The sequence below is a fragment of the Chiloscyllium punctatum genome, chromosome 10 (genome assembly GCF_047496795.1).
Source record: "Chiloscyllium punctatum isolate Juve2018m chromosome 10, sChiPun1.3, whole genome shotgun sequence".
In the NCBI taxonomy this organism is placed as follows: Eukaryota; Metazoa; Chordata; class Chondrichthyes; order Orectolobiformes; family Hemiscylliidae; genus Chiloscyllium; species Chiloscyllium punctatum.
In genome coordinates, this window is record NC_092748.1 from 67,803,231 (window position 1) to 67,824,371 (window position 21,141).

At 39.7% G+C, this 21,141-nt stretch overlaps 2 protein-coding genes across 5 annotated transcripts in view; one reads left to right on the forward strand and one right to left on the reverse strand.

Moving 5' to 3' along the window:
* Window positions 1-12,370, forward strand: part of LOC140482253 (protein TANC1-like) — a 245,970-nt gene extending 233,600 nt beyond the window's left edge. For 2 of the 3 annotated variants that reach the window (XM_072579411.1, XM_072579409.1), the window contains 3 exons: window positions 14-160; window positions 10,107-10,207; window positions 10,348-12,370. In XM_072579411.1, the coding sequence (XP_072435512.1) occupies window positions 14-160; window positions 10,107-10,207; window positions 10,348-11,617 (1,518 nt within the window). In that variant the 3' untranslated portion in view covers window positions 11,618-12,370. The remainder of the gene's footprint in view (window positions 1-13; window positions 161-10,106; window positions 10,208-10,347) is intronic. The other variant, XM_072579410.1, reaches the window with a different exon arrangement.
* The window catches only part of wdsub1 (WD repeat, sterile alpha motif and U-box domain containing 1), a 61,217-nt gene continuing 47,125 nt past the window's right edge, over window positions 7,050-21,141 (reverse strand). For both annotated transcript variants that reach the window (XM_072579414.1, XM_072579413.1), the window contains 5 exons: window positions 16,234-16,337; window positions 15,937-16,116; window positions 13,643-13,783; window positions 12,711-12,905; window positions 7,050-8,610 (listed from right to left, as the gene is read on the reverse strand). In XM_072579414.1, coding sequence (XP_072435515.1) covers window positions 12,718-12,905; window positions 13,643-13,783; window positions 15,937-16,116; window positions 16,234-16,337 — 613 coding nt within the window. In that variant the 3' untranslated portion in view covers window positions 7,050-8,610; window positions 12,711-12,717. The remainder of the gene's footprint in view (window positions 8,611-12,710; window positions 12,906-13,642; window positions 13,784-15,936; window positions 16,117-16,233; window positions 16,338-21,141) is intronic.

Here is a 21,141-nt window from a genome sequence, read left to right on the forward strand (position 1 = left end):
TCACCACCTGCAGAAAGGAAAAATGAAAGAAGCAGCCCAGAGATATCAGTATGCCTTAAGAAAATTTCCACGTGATGGCTTTGGAGACGAAATTCTATCTTTCAGAGATCTGAGGGTTTCTCTATACTTAAACCTATCCCGATGTCGGAGGAAAACTAATGTAAGCTCTTCTATTTTAATTTCATTAGGCTTCTAGTTTATTTGTTCAAAACTTGACTTATTGAAAATCTTTTGTTAGTAGGTGCTACATCATATTATCTCTGTTAACTTGCTTTTTTTAAAATTTGTATTTGTCCTGATGAAGAGTTCTTAAAATTATGCAGTCTTAGAGTTAGCTAAAGTAATATCATTGGCACATTTACCCTTTTGATTGAGAGGTAAAAATACGAAGTACTTGGAATCCAATCTAGCTTTGAGGTTGCTAAATACAGTGGTATGATTTTTCATAAGAGATGTCCCAATCATGTCAAAAACTGTGATGAAATGCTTTAACTATTGATGATAAAACAAATTGTAGTGTTTAGCTTATACACATTACTTGGTTTAAAGAAATGAATGCACTAATTTTTTTCAAGGTAACCGATAGATGGTAGAAAAAGCCCAGTTGATGCAGCTAATAGGAATTTCCAAATTTGTGTATATTTCATATACATGCAAAAGAAGTTAAGATAACTTGTATTTTATATAGCCTCCTTAACATAATGAAATATCACAATGAGCTTCACAAAGTAAACAGCACAAAATATGACAAACGCATGAGGAGCTATTAGATCAAATAACCATGGTTTGATTGATGAGATAGGTTTCAAGGAATTCCTTAGAAAGAGGAAGGTGAGGTATAGAGATGTGGGAGGAACTCCAGTACCTTGGAGAATTGCGGGACGGAGGAGATTACAGATTTAGGGAAGGGTCAGATCATGCAGGTATTGGGAGGGGGGTAATGAATAAGAATTCAAAAATCAAAGCATTACTTGATTGAGAGCAATGTGGATCAGCAACTCTGGGTTGACAGGAAAATAAAACCTGCACTAACCTTCCCAATATTCATGCCTGACTACTGTGCAGGACAAATGCAATCCATGCCAGTTTTCATCATTAACAGAAAATAACTGCAATTATTATACCAGACAATTAACAAATGACAGAAAAGATAGAATTTCTAATTTACTGCAGGGCAACTTGAACTTTAAACCCTCCATACCGGCGCACACTTATTTACAGTTTAAAAAAAAATGAAAGAAATTGTTTGACACATGATATAATTAGAAAAAATAGACTGAATGCCAAAAATCAATAATCTAGATTTCAAGAATGGGTGTGATTGTTTCACAGAGTTCCTCTTGATTTCTTGATGACATGTTGCTGTCTGTAAAGCAATGGTCATTCTTCACTTTGATCATGATCCAGCACATTTATCCAACATAAGTCTTGTTAGAATTTCTGTTCTTTGGAGCTTTCCAGGTTTTACTTTTCCCATACGTGGAGAGAAAGAGAGGAGAGAGGTGTTCAATTTGCAGGCTGTGGTGTCTCTTGCTGCCCTTACACTTCAGCTTTGTAACAAACTGCCTAATTAATCAAAGAGCTGTTGTCAGGCAGAATTTTCTTAACTGTCAATGCCACTGTCTGGAAGTATGTCTCTCACTGCTTTAAGAGTAACATTGTCTTGCCTCACGATTTTTTTTTTTCCAATTTGCAGAACTCCTCTAGTATTTCAGCTGTCTGTCCAGTTTCTAATATGGTTTGCCTTCTCAAAAATGAACAGAAAAGAGGTCTATTACAGCTAGATGTCACTGAAGGACAGCGTGTAGATGAGATTAGGAGGGCGAAAGAAAGATCCATAAGGAGCACCAGAGATTACAGTATGGCAGCAGGAAGAAAAGCCAGTACTATAATTCTTTTGCTATGATTACATAAGGGTGGAGCCAGGTGACATTAATTCCATCCATCTGGATCATGGTAAGAAACAGTGGGGGAGGTTGATGTAAAGGGTCAAAAGCTGCAGACCGATCAAGGACAGGGACAAAGTTTATCTTTGATAAAAGGTAATTTACCAGAGACCTGATTCAAAGAAAATTACGCATTTAAGGACTTGGGAAAGGAAAGAAAAGGCAGTTTTGAGTTGGAATGATTGTTTCCAAGGACAGTGTGGTCAAGAATAATTTTGGAAGGGGTGAAGACAACATACTTAAATGAAAGGGCGGTAGCAGTTAGACAGAACCAATTTAAGTGTTGGCTAATGAGCCAGAAGAGAAAATTAGGTGATCATTGGAACAAGAGGTGGATGTCATGCAATTTCATGCATTAGGGTAAGTATTAGTAGTTCTCAGTAATTCTAGCTTATTGGATGGTATTGGGTTTTGCGACAAATAAAATCTTGAGTTCCTCAAATTTGTTGTTAAAGTGAAGGTTATAAAGTGAACTCTGGTTATTTCTGCCATCCAGTGGTGAGCAATTCTTGTGGTTGAGAACTGACACGTTGGCTCAGTGATTAGCACTGCTGCCTCACAGCACCAGGGACCCGAGTTCGATTCTAGCCTCGGGAGACTGTCTCTGTGGAATTTGCACATTCTCCTCGTGTATGTGCGGATTTCCTCTGGGTGCTCTGGTTTCCTCCCACAGTCCAAAGATGTGTAGTTAGGGGCATTCGTCAGGCGAAAAAAAAAGGATGATAAGGTAGAGGAATAGGTCTGGGTGGGTTATTCTTCATTGGGTTGGTATGGACTTGTTGGACTGAAGGGCCTGTTTCTACACTGTAGGGATTCGAATTTTAAAAAAAAATCAAAACTTCATGTCTTTATTGATCCTTTCAGATGTACGAGATGGCTGTCAAAATGTGCATCTGTTGAGCCAGGGTAAAGTTTACTGTGAGGGAGAAGTAATCGTTTTATTGAGGATGAGTTCACAGATAGTAATGACAATATGGTTTAGTAAATCAGTTCCTGTAGAAATGTTGTGGCAAACGGGGCTGGGGGGGGTGGGGTGGGGGAGTCCAAGATGACAACGATCTAAGAAGATCGCACTGTAAAGCTCCGCATCACAGCACAAGCGGGACGAACCTTTCACCCGCCCAACCCAGGCCATCGCGATATCTTGGGACTCTGGAAAGATCGTGGAGTCCGAAGAAACTTCTAAAAGTTAACTTACCTGGAGTTCCTGCCGTCCAGAAATGCTAAAGAAGGGAGGTGGAGCATCCGAGGCTGGGTCTGCAGCTCAGCCTGCAGGATCCTCTGAGTCAATTACTTTCTAGGCCCTGGTGAACATGCTGGCAAAATCTCGAGAGATTCTGGGGTAACAGATTGAAGAGAAGCTGGCTCTAATCTCTGTCATGCTGCAGAGCATGAGCAGCAGCTGGGAGACCTGGAGAAGAGGACTGATGAGGTGGAGCACAGGGTGACAGTGGTGGAACCTGATGCCAGTTCATCCAAGGATAGGATCCAAGCCTTGGAGTTGCAGGTCTGTAATTTGCATGACCAAGTGGATGATCTTGAGAACAGGGGCAAGAGAAAAAAACATTTGGATCATCTGTCTGCCTGAGGGTAAGGAAGGTGAGCGGCCTGCGAACTTTGTTGAGGATTGGCTGCTGAAATTCCTTGACTTGGAGCTGGTATGAGAGGATTGAAGATGGAGAGGTCTCACCGGCTCGCAGCATGGAGATTGGGTCTGGGTCCATGTGTTTGTCCTCCCGGTGAGGTTCCATCATTACCGGGATAAGACGTGTCATGGAGGCTTCCAGAGTCCAGGGGAAGGATCCGAAGGCCCTAATTTACGAGGGCTCTAAGATCATGTTCTTTCAGGACTTCTCAGCGGTGGTGATACAGAAACGAAAATCTTATGACGGTGTCAAGAGAAGACTGAGAGAGCTTGGGATTCAGTACTCCCTGAGGTGTCCGGCGGTGCTTCGGTACACCTTAGGTGGATCCATATGTCTCTTTGACATGTATAAAAAGTGTTGTTTGGGTATGTCTTTATCGATTTGTAAAAGAAACGTAGGAAGTCCAGTTGGAACTTAATTTTTCTATTTTTTTTCTGTTGATAATACTTTCATTTAAACTATGATTGGCGATGATTGAGATGTTCATTTTCAATTTCTAAGTTAGGATATACCAAAGGATGGGTATTTATTCCCTTTTTTTAAAAAAAATGTTTCTTTATTCATACTGGTATTCAATGGTGTTTTTACTCTTTTCTGCTTGCATTTGCAGTGTGGCTCTAGCTAGGAGAAGTGAAGGTGGCTGGGATAGTTAGTTGAAAATGTGTTGCTGGAAAAGCGCAGCAGGTCAGGCAGCATCCAAGGAACAGGAGAATCGACGTTTTGGGCATGAGCCCTTCTTCAGGAATGAGGAAAGTGTGTCCAGCAGGCTAAGATAAAAGGTAGGGAGGAGGGACTTGGGGGAGGGGCGTTGGAAATGCGAGAGGTGGAAGGAGGTCAAGGTGAGGGTGATAGGCTGGAGTGGGGTGGGGGCGGAGAGGTCACGAAGAAGAATGCAGGTTAGGAAGGGGGATTTGAGTGAGATAAGGTGGGGGGAGGGGAAATGAGGAAACTGGAGAAATCTGAGTTCATCCCTTGTGGTTGGAGGGTTCCCAGGTGGAAGATGCCTCCAACCGTCGTGTTGCCATGGTCTGGCGATGGAGGAGTCCAAGGACCTGCATGTCCTTAGTGGAGGAGTTGAAGTGTTGGGCTATGGGGTGGTTGGTCCGGGTGTCCCAGAGGTGTTCTCTGAAACGTTCCGCAAGTAGGCGGCCCAATATAGAGGAGGCCACATCGGGGGCAGCGGATGTAATAGATGATGTGTGTGGAGGTGCAGGTGAACTTGTGGCGGATACGGAAGTGTCCCTTGGGGCCTTGGAGGGAGGTAAGAGGGGAGGTGTGGGCGCAAGTTTTGCATTTCTTGCGGTTGCAGGGGAAGGTGCCGGGAGTGGAGGTTGGGTTGGTGGGGGGTGTGGACCTGACAAGGGAGTCACGGAGGGAGTGGTCTTTTCGGAACGCTGATAGGGGAGGGGAGGGAAATATGTCCCTGGTGGTGGGGTCCGTTTGGAGGTAGCGGAAATGACGGCGGATGATACGTTGGACGTGGAGGTTGGTAGGGTGGTAGGTGAGGACCAGTGGGGTTCTGTCCTGGTGGCGGTTGGAGGGGCGGGGCTCAAGGGCGGAGGAGCGGGAAGTGGAAGAGATGCGGTGGAGGGCTTCGTCGACTACGTCTGGGGGGAAATTGCGGTCCTTGAAGAAGGAGGCCATCTGGGTGGTACGGTTTTGGAACTGGCCCTCCTAGGAGCAGATGCGGCGGAGACGAAGGAATTGGGAATATGGGATGGCGTTTTTACAGGGGGCAGGGTGGGAGGAGGTGTAGTCTAGGTAGCTGTGGGAGTCGGTTGGTTTATAATAAATGTCTGTGTCAATTCGGTCACTCGAGATGGAAATGGAAAGGTCTCGGAAGGGGAGGGAGGAGTCTGAGACGGTCCAGGTGAATTTGAGGTCGGGGTGGAAAGTGATGGTAAAGTGGGATAGTTAGTTGCCCCCTCTGGGCAGGGGGTGAGTTCTCCTATTCAGCACTGTTGGTGCTTTAAATGTTGGTTTGTGGATCATGTGACATTAAGGCTCAGTGGTTTGTGGTTCGGGTTCCTTTTTTCTGAAATTTTAAATGTTATGGCTAATTACTTGATTAAGTGGTGTACCTGAAATATCAAGGGAAGTCACTCACCAATTAAGAGGAAGAAGGTACTGTTGAGTCTTAGAAAGGAGGTGGATATTGCTTTGTTACAGGAGACACATTTGGATGACAAGGAGCATCTTAAATTACAGCAGAATGGCTTTAACTGAGTTTATTTTTTATCATTTAATACCAGAAGTAAGGGACTGGCTATATTGGTTAGGAAGAATCACCCACTTAAGTTGTTAGAATGTACTAAAGAGACACACGGGAGGTTTGTAATGCTTAAAGCCTCAGGCAATGGGGAGGATATTTGGGAGAATGCAAGGAAGATATCAATTTGCAATAGGACCCATGCTTTACAGTTTAAGATTCTCCACAGGGTCCACTCAGGCCATTTGTCAAAATTTAAAGCTGGGGTATCTTCAGCATGTCCCAAGTGCAAGGTCTGTACGGGCACTCTGGTCTTGCATATTGGAGTGCTGTGGCAGGTGCAATGTTGAGGATTTTGGGTGTAAGGGTGGAGAAGAACCCTATCTTGCTCCTTCTGGGCCTGCCCACTGAACTCCCTGCAGGCACGCATAAGAAAAAAACCTTTCAATATTCTCACCTTCTGTGCAAGAAAGAATATCTTGCTCGGTTGGATATCCGAAAAAACCCCAGGCCTATTGGGTTGGCAGAAGATTGTAATGGAGCATATATTCCCTTGGACTTTCTTACAAATATGGTACACCACAAAACTGAGAACTTTCTAAGACATGGCAACCCCTTTTTTGAATACGTGGACAGAGTTTGGAATATCTGTCACACTAACAAGGGCTTTTATATAGCCGTAACAATTGTGTTTCATGAGTCCAATGTCCAGAGAGGAGGAACTGTGAACATATGAGTGTTTTGTTTGGCTGGGCTTGAGTTATTACTATTTATTAGTTTGTTGTTGGTTATTATTTACTAAGTTAACTAAATAGTCAGGTTGTGTTATTTTTTATTCTGTGTTTTTCTATATATGCTTATACATTTGTACATGAGGGTGGGTTGGTTTCCTTCTACTTGTGCTTTTTTTTGGTATTGTTTTGAATTGTATTCTGATAAAAATATATTTTTAAAAAAAACAGGACTGAAAGCTCCATGATTAGGATTTTGAAATAGGGCCGTAACAAATTACCTTTTCACCTTTTCTAGGTAAAGGATTGGTGCCAAGTGATTAAATGAAATGATGGATTTTGTTAATTGATAAAATGGGATTGAGCAAGACAACATGAGGTTGCAAGGTCAAGAAGCTGGTTCTGACCAGCTAACACGAAGGAAGAGTTTGAGGACTATGCACGCCCAGCATGGGTTTCTCTCATTTAATGTTTTAGATGGGATAGTTACAATAACAAACAAAATGAGATTAACATGCATTTTTGAGGGCAAAGAGTTTACTTTTAATTATTGACAAAAAGGTCGAGTCAGAGGTTTCATTGATGCAAAATTATACAAATATAATTTACATTATTCTTCAATGCAGCTGGATTCTCTCAATTTGCCATAACTACTGTATGATAATGCATGTAATCTTAACAGCTTAAAACCTACAGATTCACTGGGTTCAAATATATGTAGTCCTTCAAGGTTGGATTTGTTGAATCCTCTGTTTAGCTCTCAAATGCTTGTCTTCACTGGAATCACTTTCTTCAGTTGCACTCTTCTTTTCATTTACAGCCATCTTATAAAATGCATCACTATAGTATTTATACATCTATCAGAATTACCCTGCCTTAACTTTGCTTATGCTTCAGGAGAATTTTATACTTTCTGAAAAAATCATAGCACTGTGGAAATTAAGTGGCTGTTTCTTCTTTGCTTCGATATTCCAAGAGGAGGAATTTTTTTTAGATTCTGTCAGAATTTATAGAAAACTCAAATATTTAGAGTTTGGAAATGGTTATCCGAACCACCAAGGTTTTTCTGTCATCTGTTTTGGTGCAAAACCAGAACCACTGTTGCTGTAAGAATCCTGAATGCTTATTTTAGAACTAGAAATCCGTTTATTAGACACTAGTGACATCAATTTGTATGGAAATCTGGTTTTCCAACTTTTGATTTCTTTATAATTCAGCATAACTGTGCAAGTAAAGCATATAGTATATACTAAACTACAGATTTTGGATAACCAAATTTGTGCTACCCATTTTATAAGAGAGCTTGTCTGCCTAATCTGTAATTATTTAGCACATTCCTAGCTACCCTCCAAAAAGAACCTCAGTTCTCAAAATTATTTTAGGTTTCCAGAATTTTAACTGTTTTTGAAAATCTATTCTCTTTGTTAATCTGGATATAAATAATTTTTCTAACAATCCTGAAATTTGCTTTTTATTAGCTTGAATTTGTGTTCACTTGTTCTACTCTTAAAGTTTTTCAGTTTGCAAGTCCAAGTCACTGGGCTTTCCTTCATAACATAGCCTTATGGTTTTTGGTTTAGCACATTTGCAATTCTTAGGATTTTAATTATTTTGTTTTGCTCTGGATGAATTTGCTTGCTGAGCTAGAGGGGTTTGTTTTCAGACATTTTATCACTCGGTAACATTATCAGTGAGCCTCGAGTGAAGTGCTGATGTATGTCCTGCTTTCTATTTATGTGTTTAGGTTTCCTTGGGTTGGTGATGTCATTTCCTGTTCTTTTTCTTAGAGGGTGGTAGATGGTGTCCAAATTGTTGATAGAATTCCAAATGCCATGCTTCTAGGAATTCTCATGCATCTCCCTGTGTTGTCCCATTCGAACTGGTGTCCTTCCTCCTCTTTATGTAAGGATACTAGTGATAGTGAGTCATGTCTTTTTGTGGCTAGTTTTCTGCCTGTTTGTCCAGTGTACTGCTTGTTAAGGTTCTTGCAGCCTATTTGCTATGCTTTTTTCCTAAGCACCTGTTTAGATGTGTTTCTGCATTTTCTTCTCTTTATACAGGTAGCCACTTTACAAGTCCTGTAAGGAAAAAGAGGGAGATTTACTTTCTCTCAGAGTTTATAACTTAAAAATGCTAGAGAAATGCATTGCTAATATCATACCTTTTCATGGATCTACCCTCATTTGTTTGCACTTAGTTCTTCCCTACTGCCGAGAAGAAAATTTAGATTAGGTTACGTACAGTGTGGAAACAGGCCCTTCGGCCCAACAAGTCCACACCGACCCTCCAAAGAGCAACCCACCCATTCCCCTACATTTACCTAACCTGCACATATTTGGACTGTGGGAGGAAACCCACGCAGACATAGGGAGAATGTGCAAACTCCACACAGATAGTTGCCTGAGGTGGGAATTCAACCTGGGTCTCTGGCGCTGTGAGGCAGCAGTGCTAACTGCTGTGCCACCACCACCCCCCTGCTCCTGATGCTGATTTTGAATGATGGTCTCTGGTGTGGCCATAGAGTAAGATTATATCAGAATGGTTCTTAAGGCTTGTTCCCTCCTACATATATGCAACTTAATTTGCTTTTGCAATATCCCTGAAAGAAAAATAATGGTTTTTTTTCTGAATCCATATCTATTTTAATCCTCTGGCTTCAACTGTTGCCATTATGTCAGTTTGTTTTTAATACTTAATGTCTTTCACTGTCCCTTCTTCGGCCTCAGCTGTTTACTATACAACTGAAGTCTTAACTAGTTGTTTCGAGGGGATCCTATAATTATGCAGCCACCTTATTGAATCTGTGTTTTTAAAACAGTCTTCTGGACCCAAAAAAATGGCACTTGTGTGTGGTGTGTATGTTGTTATGGTCTTGCTGCTAATTGAACAATTTTCACTGAATTAACTGTTTTCTTCAGAATTTCACTTTTCTCTCTTCTGTTAATCAACCCTAGCTCTATCTTACATTGGAGTGTCATTTTTTACTCTGTGCCCCAACCATATCCTACTAATTTTGTCAACCATTACTTTAATCAAGTATTTGACTAATTCTCGTAATTACACCCACACTGAAGTTGTTATGTTCCACTTGCCCAGTTCATTTTGCAAAACCATATCCAGTACTTGCTCAATGGGACTAGAAACCCACTGTTCACATTTCAGAAATTGCTTGTTCTAATACCCCTTTAGACTTTGTAATGTGTCTCTACTTCCATCTCATTCCAACTTCTTGTTAGAATTAGAAAATCTTTACTTGCTTTTTCCCAGTCAACTTTAGGTCTTCATGCTGTAAAGTTTAGTTGTTCCTTTGAATAAGCTCTCTGAAGTGCAAGTCATTATTCATAAAACAGATTATCCATGCTTGAATAAAAAACCAAATGGTGCAGACACAGAGCAGCGAGAGAAGTACTGTTTCTTTTCCTCTCTTTGGATGCTGCCAGATTTGCTGGGTTTCTCCAGCATTCTGTTGTATTTGTCCTGTCTTTTCCACACTAGGTCATTTTTTCTTTCAGAAATTTCCAATTTGGGCAAGATTTCACATTCAGTATATCCACTTTTGCCTTTTTTACTCCAGGACTTTGGAATGGCAGAGGAATTTGCTTCTAAGGCATTGGAATTAAAGCCAAAATCATATGAAGCTTACTATGCAAGAGGAAGGGCAAAAAGGAGCAGCAGGTGAGAAGTGCCATACATGCTTCCTAGAGTAGTCTTTGCATCTCCTGCGACACAATCAATCATACAAAAGAATATATGGGGGATGCGCTGAAAAATGTTGAAATGGAATTCACTACATACTGAATATTTCCTTTCTCTAGGCAATTTTCTGCAGCTCTTTCAGATCTACAAGAGGCTGCTAAGCTTTGTCCTAACAACAGAGAGATTAAGAGACTCCTGGCTCGGATAGAAGAGGAATGTAAACAACTCAATAGAGCACAACAACAGAAACAGCAGTGTCAGCAAAATACTGAATCTGATAATGAAGAGGAATTACTACACCAACACATTGACAGCTCATTGTTTGGCATTGATGAAGTTGATGAGGTTAGTGTTGGACCACTTAATCAAATTCAACCTACATCATCAAAGCTTCAGCATTCTACAAGTCCAGTTGTGTTTAAAAAAGGACTTCAAGACGATGCAAGTTCTCAACAGAATCCACGGGCTGTCTCTCCACAGAATAAATCTAAACATAGATTCTTTCAGGAACCACTTACACAGCAAGGTCTCATTACTCAGCCTCCCAGACAAGCTCAAATTGTGAAAACAAACCAGCATATGATTTCATTACAAACTGGAGGAAGAATTACAAGTTCTCAACACAGTAATAAAACTCCACCACAGTTTCCTCCAGGCCCCTTGCCCAGAAATAGAAATACTCAACAACTAGAGTATGCAGTCAATAGCAGAATATTGTCTGGGACTTCTGGAGACAGGATGGCTTCAGCTCAGTCTGTGCAGCTGCAGCAGAATGAACATACAAACGTGCCAATACCATCAGAAAGTCTACTTGTTCAGCCCCAAGTGACTATGGATTTATCCAAAAATGTAGGTGAAGAAGTACAAGTGAAGTCTTCAGTTGTTTCTGGTTCTATAAGCAGTCTAGCCTCTGACAGTGGGCAAACTTCAGATATTCACCTCAGAAACAGCCTGGAATGTAATATGGAGAAGTCCAACCTGAGTGGAGCTGAATGCAGACCAAGGACTACACCATTTATGGGAATAATTGATAAAACAGTTAGATCCCAGCAGCATCAGTCCACCAGTCAACCGATTCGAATGTGGAATGATCAATCAATAGAAGGAGTTGTTACAAATGCTACAATTCCTGCTGGTCAGAATGTTCACTGTGAACCACAGTTTCCTAAAACTGTTAGTGCCTATGATGATCATAAAAAACTTCCAACTCTAGGTTCTGCTGGAAATCTTCACAACGGAATGCATTCCACCACAAACTTGAAAGAACCGAATCCATCCTTGATGGTTCTACAGAGTTCTAAGTCACAATCTCTGATTGCAAGAGATACACATTCAAGTAATAATACTCCATTAAAACCAAAGCAATCTTTTATAGAATCTAATGTATAAACTAGACTGTGTACTGGTAAGCCATAGTCATTTATCTTTGTTTAATTTGTATTCATCTGTAAGATAATTAGCAGTCTTTTGAGCCTGCCTTACTATTCAATGATCATCTATCTCAGTACCCTGTTTTCACTTTCTTCATATAACCCTTAGCCCTAAGAACTATATCTAAATTCGCCAAAACATTTAATGTTTTGGCCCCGTACATGTTGGTTATAAAAAGGTAAGCTTTAACTTAGCTGGCTTTTGCACTGATTCTTGTAATATTGCGTTTAACACAATGTATAATCGCACTTTAAATACAAATTATAAAATTGCCAAGTGCTTTTGCTGTAATTTTTTAAAATCTTATATGCAGAACATATACATTTTTTAACTTAAATGTTAAAAGGAAGATATAGATTCAGTGAAGAATCACACTGCATTTTTTTTAAAACATCCAGCTGTTGGTCAAACTTCACTTCTATGATTTTATGTAGTCTTGAAAAACTTCATGAAGTACTCAGCTAAATCAACAATATGTTGCACTAATTAAATGTGTAAAATAATCACACTATTACCAGTTTCCCAATACTAACTTTATTTATTTCCTTAAACTAAACTGCTAATAATTTATTCCTTATAGCATATTGTATTACCTAACAGAGGAAAAATTTCTGGTAAAGTACTGTCAAACAGATTGTGTAATTCCTAATGTTTGATTAAATCTCTTTCTTAGAACATATCCAAAAATAAAAGTATATTCGAATATTTATGGGTTATGAATGGTCTTTGGTTGTCAACTGATTTTCATAAACACACACTTTCCAGACAAACCAAACTTGGGCTTTGCATGTTCTCAGGAACCTCCCAAATCAGAGATTGATGTAAAAACTGTTTTTCTACATCAAATAGCATATAAATCTAAATTATGCTTACAATTTTCTTACTACAGGATATTATTTCCACACAAGCTGTCAAATATTATTATAGCTACCACCTACTTTGTATGCTTTAAAACTTAAATTTAACTTTTTTGAAATTGTATGGTACAGTTCAATAGTACAGTACTACAATTGAAAATCAAGAGAAAGAAACATTTAAATACAAAACTAACCCAAGATTTAATTGCTTCCTTGGTTTGCTGGCATTCGTAATACTTGTTGGCCTTCTTTCCAACGGTCAATAGCCATTTTAAGGGTTCTGTTGGGTGTTATTAAAGATGTTTCCAATGGCTTATTTGTCATTGGACTTGTACGTTTTTTAGTATTAATCCAGCTCTCAATTGCTTCTCTCTCATAAGAATAGCCATCTATCAAATGAAAATATTTTTAGTAAGTGTCAGTTTCACAACTAAATACTAAAGCCCTACTGGTTAATTGAGTCAGTGAGAGCAAACATAAATAGTATTCACTTTTCAACAATGAGGTTCCTCATTGAAACACATTCCAAAGTACTTTACCATCTTACTCTGTAAGGAGGTTACAACTATTTTTGGTTTGATGTAGGAGAAAGCTGAAGTAAATATCCCAGATAGCAACTTCAGCAGTTTTAAAGTGTAGTCTGTCTATCCAATTCAGAATAGTGGTTAGTGGTTCAACTTTGACTTCGACTTTTAGATTATATATATATAATTTAATTTGCAGACTGAGGGGCTGAAATTCATGCTTGGATGGACAGAGGAACCTCGGGTGTTTCCAACACTGATCACATCTTTTATTCAGTGATTATAAGTGAATTCGGCTTACTGAAATGCTGCCAAGAACAGTCCTGAACAAGACTCCAGATACTGATCTCTCTCCCCACACTTTCCCTGGTGTTCTACACAGGTGTACCCTAAATCCCCCTTCCCCAGATAAGCAGTGAAAAGGTTGCAGCAGTCTTACTGTTGCTGTCCAGTGTGGCTGGATGAGAGTGCATGGGTAGAGCACGTGATGAGTAGAGTTAGTGCTATGAATGCATGTGATTTCATTTAAATGGGTTAATGGGAACATGCAGAGGTTTATAATGTGATATAGTAGGGTCGACCTTTACATGAGCTCTCAATACCTGAAGCAATCACTGGATTAGTCATGATCTCCCGTGATATTGGACAGAGGAATTCATCTGGTACTTCAACACACACAGATTCCATTTTGGCTTTTAGTTCCTCAATTTTTCGCATTACTTTGTTACGCAGTCCAAGTGACTCTGTAAAAATTATATGAACAGCAAAAACTTGTCTAAGAGGCTGCTACTAATAAGTCACATACACAAATGAAAATGTTCTTCCATATTCTTTTAGGTAAATATTTTGGACAACTTGATACATACTATGATGGCAGTTTTGAACTTCAAATCTGAACTACAAGTTATCCAACTTGATTTTAATGCATGTGATTTCTGAAATGAAATGGCTTCTCTTACACCAGTTATAGGCTCCCTGGTTCCTGAATGAGAATCTACCCTGTTCATCTGCTAAAAGTCGGTGAGTAGTCACAGGTGAGGACAGGTTGTGAAGTTGATGAACCATTTGGTTAGTTACACATTAACAATCACTATCTACCAATTATTTGACAACAGATGCATGAGGTCCAAATGGGTGAGGTCCAAATGCTCAGCACCGGTCTCAGGATCTTAATGAGAAGAGGCTTCAGACCGGACTAGATTAACTTCGCATCACTAGTTCACATGCTTTTGCTCTTCGATAAATGAATTCTTTATGTCTAACCAATCACACTTTCATGACCCCATTCCTAATAATTTTCAATTGCTGCTTGGTTCACAGCTCAAGACCATCCTAGATTACTTCACTTGACGAAGGAGCAACGCTTTGAAAGCTTGTGATTTGAAATAAACCCTGTTGACGTGTGACTTCTGACTTACTTCTGGATTAAAGTCACCAATGACATCTATCCTGTGAATCTACCTTCTTCCAGTTTCCAATGCTGCTGTGACCAGCCTCATGGTTCCACTCAAATTTCCTACTGCACTCAGCTCACCTCCAACAATGGCTGTCATCTTTTCACCCTCACAATAAACTTGACATTTCCCCAATGTTCCATCATAAGTTGCTGCTTCAACTATATTAGATCCCTCTTTGAAATCACCTGTTGGTACAGATTCAGTATTGCATGTTAACATTACTTTGCAATATTTTCAAGGATCTAACTACCATCACTGGCTGCAAGATTTCTTGAAAAGCAGTTATGGACAGCCCAGAATTTATTTCACTTGAATATCAAAAAAAACATAAATACTTGCACTGCCTTACTTCATGTACACAAACCCTTATCTAAGTCTTGCATCATTGCATTTGATTTCATTAGCTCCTTACTATTCAGGCATTTGCTTTCTAACATGTATTAAGACTAAAATTCTGACACCTCCATCCTCTTCATTTGTTGTTACGTCCTCAAGTTCCAAAGTCATATTATCCCCGATTTTCTGATGGCCTGTGTGAGGACCTGCAGAATCTCTACTGTAGCAAAGGAATTGCCTAGGAAACTGAAGATTCTGTTGGGCAATTCCTCTGTGCTTGAGCCCTCCAAATGTATCCATTTTAAATACAAACGTTTGGAGGGTTCTGATGAAATTAAACTAATAGTTACTCAGGAACAATTAACAATTAAATAGATGGTATAATTTCTGAGTTGAATTCAACTGACCCTATACTGTACTTAAACCTCCAACTGTACTGTCCTGAGACCATTTGCCCCCCCACCCACAGCAAACTACTGTAAACTTGCATCACTTATCTGGCCACCTTGCATCCTACGCATCTGCTACCCTAACCTCACACTTGCCTTATACACTTACCATTTGACAGCAGTTGATAAAGTGGCTGTTTATAATTCTGGATCATTTAACTTCAGAATACAGAAGCACACTGTCGTGATGAGGTAGTGGTTTGCCTTACACAGACAGTTCTTTATGATAAGAGAACTGTCAGAATGGAAATATGGCTCTGGAAAATCCATCCATTCATATAAATTCCTGATCCTTGTTTCAACAGTTACAGACGTTAAACTCTACATCCGTACTAGCTAATTTAATGTTGTGCCATTTAATATGATCATGGCTGATCCTCAGTTTCCATGATATTGCTTTTTGCTCCTCATATCCCTCACTGCCTTTAAAATCAGAAAAATATTCTCTTTCTTAAACATATTCAGCATCTTGGCCTCCACAGGCTGACCACCCTTTGAATGAAAAAGTGCCTTTGCATCTCAGTCCTAAATAGTCTCAAGATAGGGGTTGGACCACAGCCCTGGTTCTTGAAAGCAACAGGCTTAGTCCTGTTAACACCAATAATGGCTAATTGAATTATCTTGTGTACAGTACATTTATTTCATAGATCTTACCAACTTTCAAATCGTTCTGAAGATTTTCTTTAGTAAGACTCAACAATTCCTGACCATCAATGTTGTTCGATTTGAAAACATCGATTAAATCTTGCAGCTCTTCTCCTGAAAGCCACCAAGAGACCTCATCTTCTGACCAGTGCTGAACAGAACGTCTAAGTTTTCCCGATAATTCATTATCTTTAAGAAAACATACAAATTTGATGTTTTATCCATATTTTTCACTTACCCTTTACACGTCCTTTATGTCAACGATTTCAATATGTTTGAGATGAAATTCTAAAGTTAAATACAAACCAGAATTGTCCTTAAATCCAATTTTCCAAATGTGCACAGTTTTATCCATAGAGCCAGTTGCAATTAGGGGGAGATCACGTGCAAATGCACAAGCCGTCACATACCTGAAAATGTTAAAAAATTTATGCATAAGAAAAACAGACAAAACATACAAAGTCAAAGATTGTACAGCAGATAGTTCACTGTGTCAGGAGAATGGTCTCCTAAATCCAATCATTCAAATTAATTATGCAGGACTGAGTTAGCTTTAATATTACCTGCTACCTTTGAGACTCTAGTTACTATGTGAAAGGTCTGAGAGAATGTTTTCCTTAAGCACATCATACTGTAATGGTGGTAGTGAAAAGATTCTGAAAAACTGAAATCACTACTTCAAAAGCTTAAAAAATCTCTTGCAAGAATAAAATGTCAATCTTTCTGCCAAGTGTAAAATCTGTTGGTTTCACACAACAAACGATCTGAAACTGTGACTGACCCAGTTTGCCAGTGAAAATATCGCAGAGAAGGCCCCACGTCTGCTGGTGCCCAGAACCAAGAATATGTACAAAACAATTAATACAAAACGGCTGAAACTTGCCCTTCCGAGCAGACCAATTTTGGCACAAAGATTTAGTATCTTTTACGGTTATCACACCACATGGGACGTATGAAACAAACTAAATCGGCAAAGATCTTACAGCCTAGATATCTGATAACGTGCAAGTGATGCCTGATTCTAAAGCCTGAGCTATTTTTCCATTGATTGCTGGAAACATGACAATCACCTGCATTTCACTGTTGTTCCCAAACATCAATGTGGAAGTGAGCATCATTCATCCTGCAACATATTCCCTTACATCCCAAACTCAACATAGACAATTCCAGTGATATGAAATCTAAATTCCTATAGCAAAGCACTGTAAAAGGACTGATCTGTAGCGAGTTAAGTAGACTCCCTATTGCTATTGCCAAATAGAGCATTTTCAGGGCTTCTGTGGAAATCTATACCCTGCTAGATGAAGGGATCCAGTACCTAATCCAGATGTACATTAAGGTGGCTAGCTCACAGACTACAAAGGCCCTGATAGGGTCTCAAAACTCAGCCAGATGCGAAGTGTGGATTTGTTCTACAGAACATCTGGGTCCTAAGAAAGCACCCTGAAGCTGCTAATCTGAGAAAGGATTATACCTTTTAGTCCAAACCAACTGCTTCGTCCCTAAAATAGTAAATAGCACAGAAGAAACACTTAACAAAAATACCAACAGACCTATGAATAAACTTAACAAGCAGTGGTCTCAATTGTTCTACAAGATCTGACTGTAATGAAGGTACGTTAAATAAAGGAAGCCATTCAGTGGGTCACAGGAGAAAGTCCCCAGAAATGCTCTTTCTGGATCCAAGGAACTCTACTAGAAAATTATCAATATTACGGATTGCCATACCTACTCAGCCAAACAATGACTCTGGAAGCAATAGGTTGGTAGAACCTATGGCCTATAACATTCTGGAATATATCTTCTATAGAATCATTCGTTTTGTTGAGTCATTGTTCTCAGGTAAGTGGAATTCTGATCTAATTAGTTACTATATTCAATTTTTAGCCCTCTGGTATGCATTGAGGCTGGATTTCAGAAGAAAAAGGTGGAAGAAAGATAAAAGCAGAGACCACATGGTCAAAGAAAGAAACCTATACTGCTGTCTGACAGCAGTGAATCTCCACAGCTACTACCATTGCTGTTTGAGTTCAAGTATCTCTGGACATTGGAATGCATCTAAGATAGATTAACAAACAGCAAATTTCACAGCTGACCTTGGAGAAACCTGTGTGGAAAAGCTCACAGTACAGGATAAGCTAAGTGCATAATTTTTAAGTGTAACCTTGCTGTAAATCTGTAATAGTGAGTAGAGTGGGGTTTTTTATTGTATGTTTTACAGAGATCTATCTCTTGATTAAAAATATAAAACACAGGTACTAAGTTAGCCTGGAGCAGCGTTTTTTAGAGCAGTAAGATGGTGCTATTTTCTGGGCCTGTAGACTGTTCAGATGCAAAGATGGCCTTTAGTAAAGTAGTCTGCTTGTCCTGTTGGATGTGGGAGATTAGGGAGAGTTTCCATGGTACTGATGTCTGTAAGAAGTGTGTTTGATTGCGAATCCTATCAGATCACTTGGATTGGTTGGAATGGCAGTTAGAGGTAATGAGGAATTTACAGGATCTGGAAGGTGTGATGGATGAAAATTACAGGAAGGGAGAAAAACCACTGATACAGTCAGGTAGATGAGTTACCTCCAGGAAAGGTAGAAGAGGGAGACAGGTAGTGTAGGAGTCTCCTGTGGCTATCCCCATCTCAAACAAGTATGCTGTTCTGGAAAATATAGGGGGTGATGGACTCTCAAGGGAATGTAGTGCACACAGCCAACTTTCTGGCACTAAGACTGGCTCTAATGTAACAAGAGGTTCCAAGTGATCAATTGTGATAAGGGACTCTCTAGTCAGGAGGCACAAACGGACGTTTCTGCGGCCAACAGTGAGAAATCAAAATGGTTTGTTGCCTCCCTGGTGCTAGGATCAAGGATATCACAGAATATTCTCAAAAGAGAGTGGGGCCAGCAGGAGGTCATTGTATATATTGGAACAAACGACATAGGAAGGGAAAAGGATGAGATCCTGAAGGGAGAATATAGGAAGTTAGGCAGGAATTTGAAAAGGAGGTCCTCAAGGGTGGTAATACCTGGATTACTCATGGTGCTGAGCTACTGAGAGCAGGAACAGGAGGATAGAGCAGATGACTGCATGGCTCAGGAGCTGGTGCAGGCTGAATTGGCTGGACTGTTTTCCCCGGACCGTCAAGAGGCTGAGGGGTGACCTTGTAGAAATTTACACAATCATGAGGGTAGGGTAAATAGACAAAGTTCTTTGCCCTTGGATGCAGAAGTCCAGAACTAGAGGGTGCGGGTTTAGGGTGAAAGGGGAAAAATTTGAGACACCTAAGGGGTAACTTGTTCACACATTTTTGGAATGAACTGCCAATGGAAATGGTGGAGGCTGGTACAATTAGAACATTTAAAAGACATCTGAGTAGCTATATGAATAGGAAGGGTTCAGAAGCATATGGGCCAAGTGCTGAACAAATGGGACTAGATTAATTTAGGATATCTGGTCTGCATGGACGTATTGGACCAAAGACTGTGCTGTACATGTCAATGACTAAATCCAAGCGCAGCTTTTGTGGACCAGTATTCACCCTATGGGATGAAGGAACTGATACGGAATCTTGCAAGATCAACGTCAGTCACACATACTGCCACTGATCTCAATGCAATCACTAGTAACAAACAATGTGGATAAAGGGGAACCTGTGGGTGCAGTGCATTAGATTGTCAGAAGGCAAGTTACCAAGTTCCTACACAAAATAAGAGCCCATGTTATGGGGGAAGAGATTAAAACATATTTGCTTGAGGATTCATTAGTTACTAGTAAAAAAAAAGTAGGCATAAATTAGTCATTACAGATTGATAAGGTGAAGAATGGAGTACCACAAGAATCAGTGCTGGATCTCACCTATATTCTGCTTCAATTACTTACAAAAAGAGACAGAATATATGGTCGCTATATTTGCTGATGACCCAAAATAGTTAGGAAAATAAGTTGTAAAAAGGATATAAGTAGTCTGTGAAACATTATAGTTAAAGAAAGTGGACAAAAATTTGGCCTTTTTTTTGCATTCAGGGGATATGGACTTCCCTGGCTGGGCCAGCAATAATCACCCATCCTTTGAAGGCCTTTAAAAGTGGTGAGCTGACTTCCTGAATCACACTATTCCATTTAGCGCAGGTACATCCACAATGCTGTTAACCGAGCTACACTGAAGGAATGGTGGCAATAATGAGTGGCTTGGAGGGGAACTTGCAGGTGGTAGTGTTCCCAAGTATCTGCCATTCTTAACCTTCTGAAGGATAACAATCATGAGTGTGAGATACTGCCTAAGAACCCTTGGAGGACTTCTGCAGTGCTTCTTGTAGTGTTTTGTTGGAGATGCACTCAATTGGTAAATGGGGGTATTCCATCACACTCCTGACATGTCTTCTAGAAGAGAATATCCTTTATTGTCACATGTATTCAACTACATTGTTCTAGATGGTGGGTAGGATTTGGGGAATCAGGAAATGAATTACGTGCTGCAGGATTCCTAGCCTCTGACATGCTCTTGTAATCATGGAATTTATACAGCTGATCCAGTTCAGTTTCTGGTCAATGGTAGTTTCCATGATGTTGATAGTCTTTGAGGATCATAGGGGGAGATGGGAATTGTCTAGTTTGGCAGAAAGAGTAGAAAAGCATGATGTTATTTGAATGAAGATATTTTGCATAATTCATGCAATACAGGAATCAAGGTAATCTAGCACATGGGCTTATTTCAAGTGGAGGAGTGGAACAAAAAAGCAGGATCAAAACCAGAAATTGCTGGAAAATCTCAGCAGGTCTGGCAGCATTTCTGGAGAGAAAACAAATTTAACATTTCAGGTCCAGTGATCCTTCAGAGCAAAGGAGTAGAATGTTTGTTTCAATTGTTCGAGTCTACATCTAGAGTATGGCGTATAGTTTTGGTCTCCTTGTTCAATAGGATACAATTACATTTGAAGCAGTTCATTTGACTCATTCCTGAGACGAATGTTGTTATGAACAAAGGTAGTGTGGAGTTTAGAAGAATGAGAGATGAGAATTTAGAAATGATAACAAAAGGAAATAAAAGACAATATTAAACTAAAGCTAATGCATACAAAATGGAAAAGATTACTAGTAAACTAGAGGATTGGGAAATCTTTAAAGATCAACAGAAAGCCATAAAAAGAGCTATAAAGAAAGCAAAGAAAGGTTATGAGAGTAAACTAGCTCAGAATATAAGAACAGATAGTTTCTACAAATTCA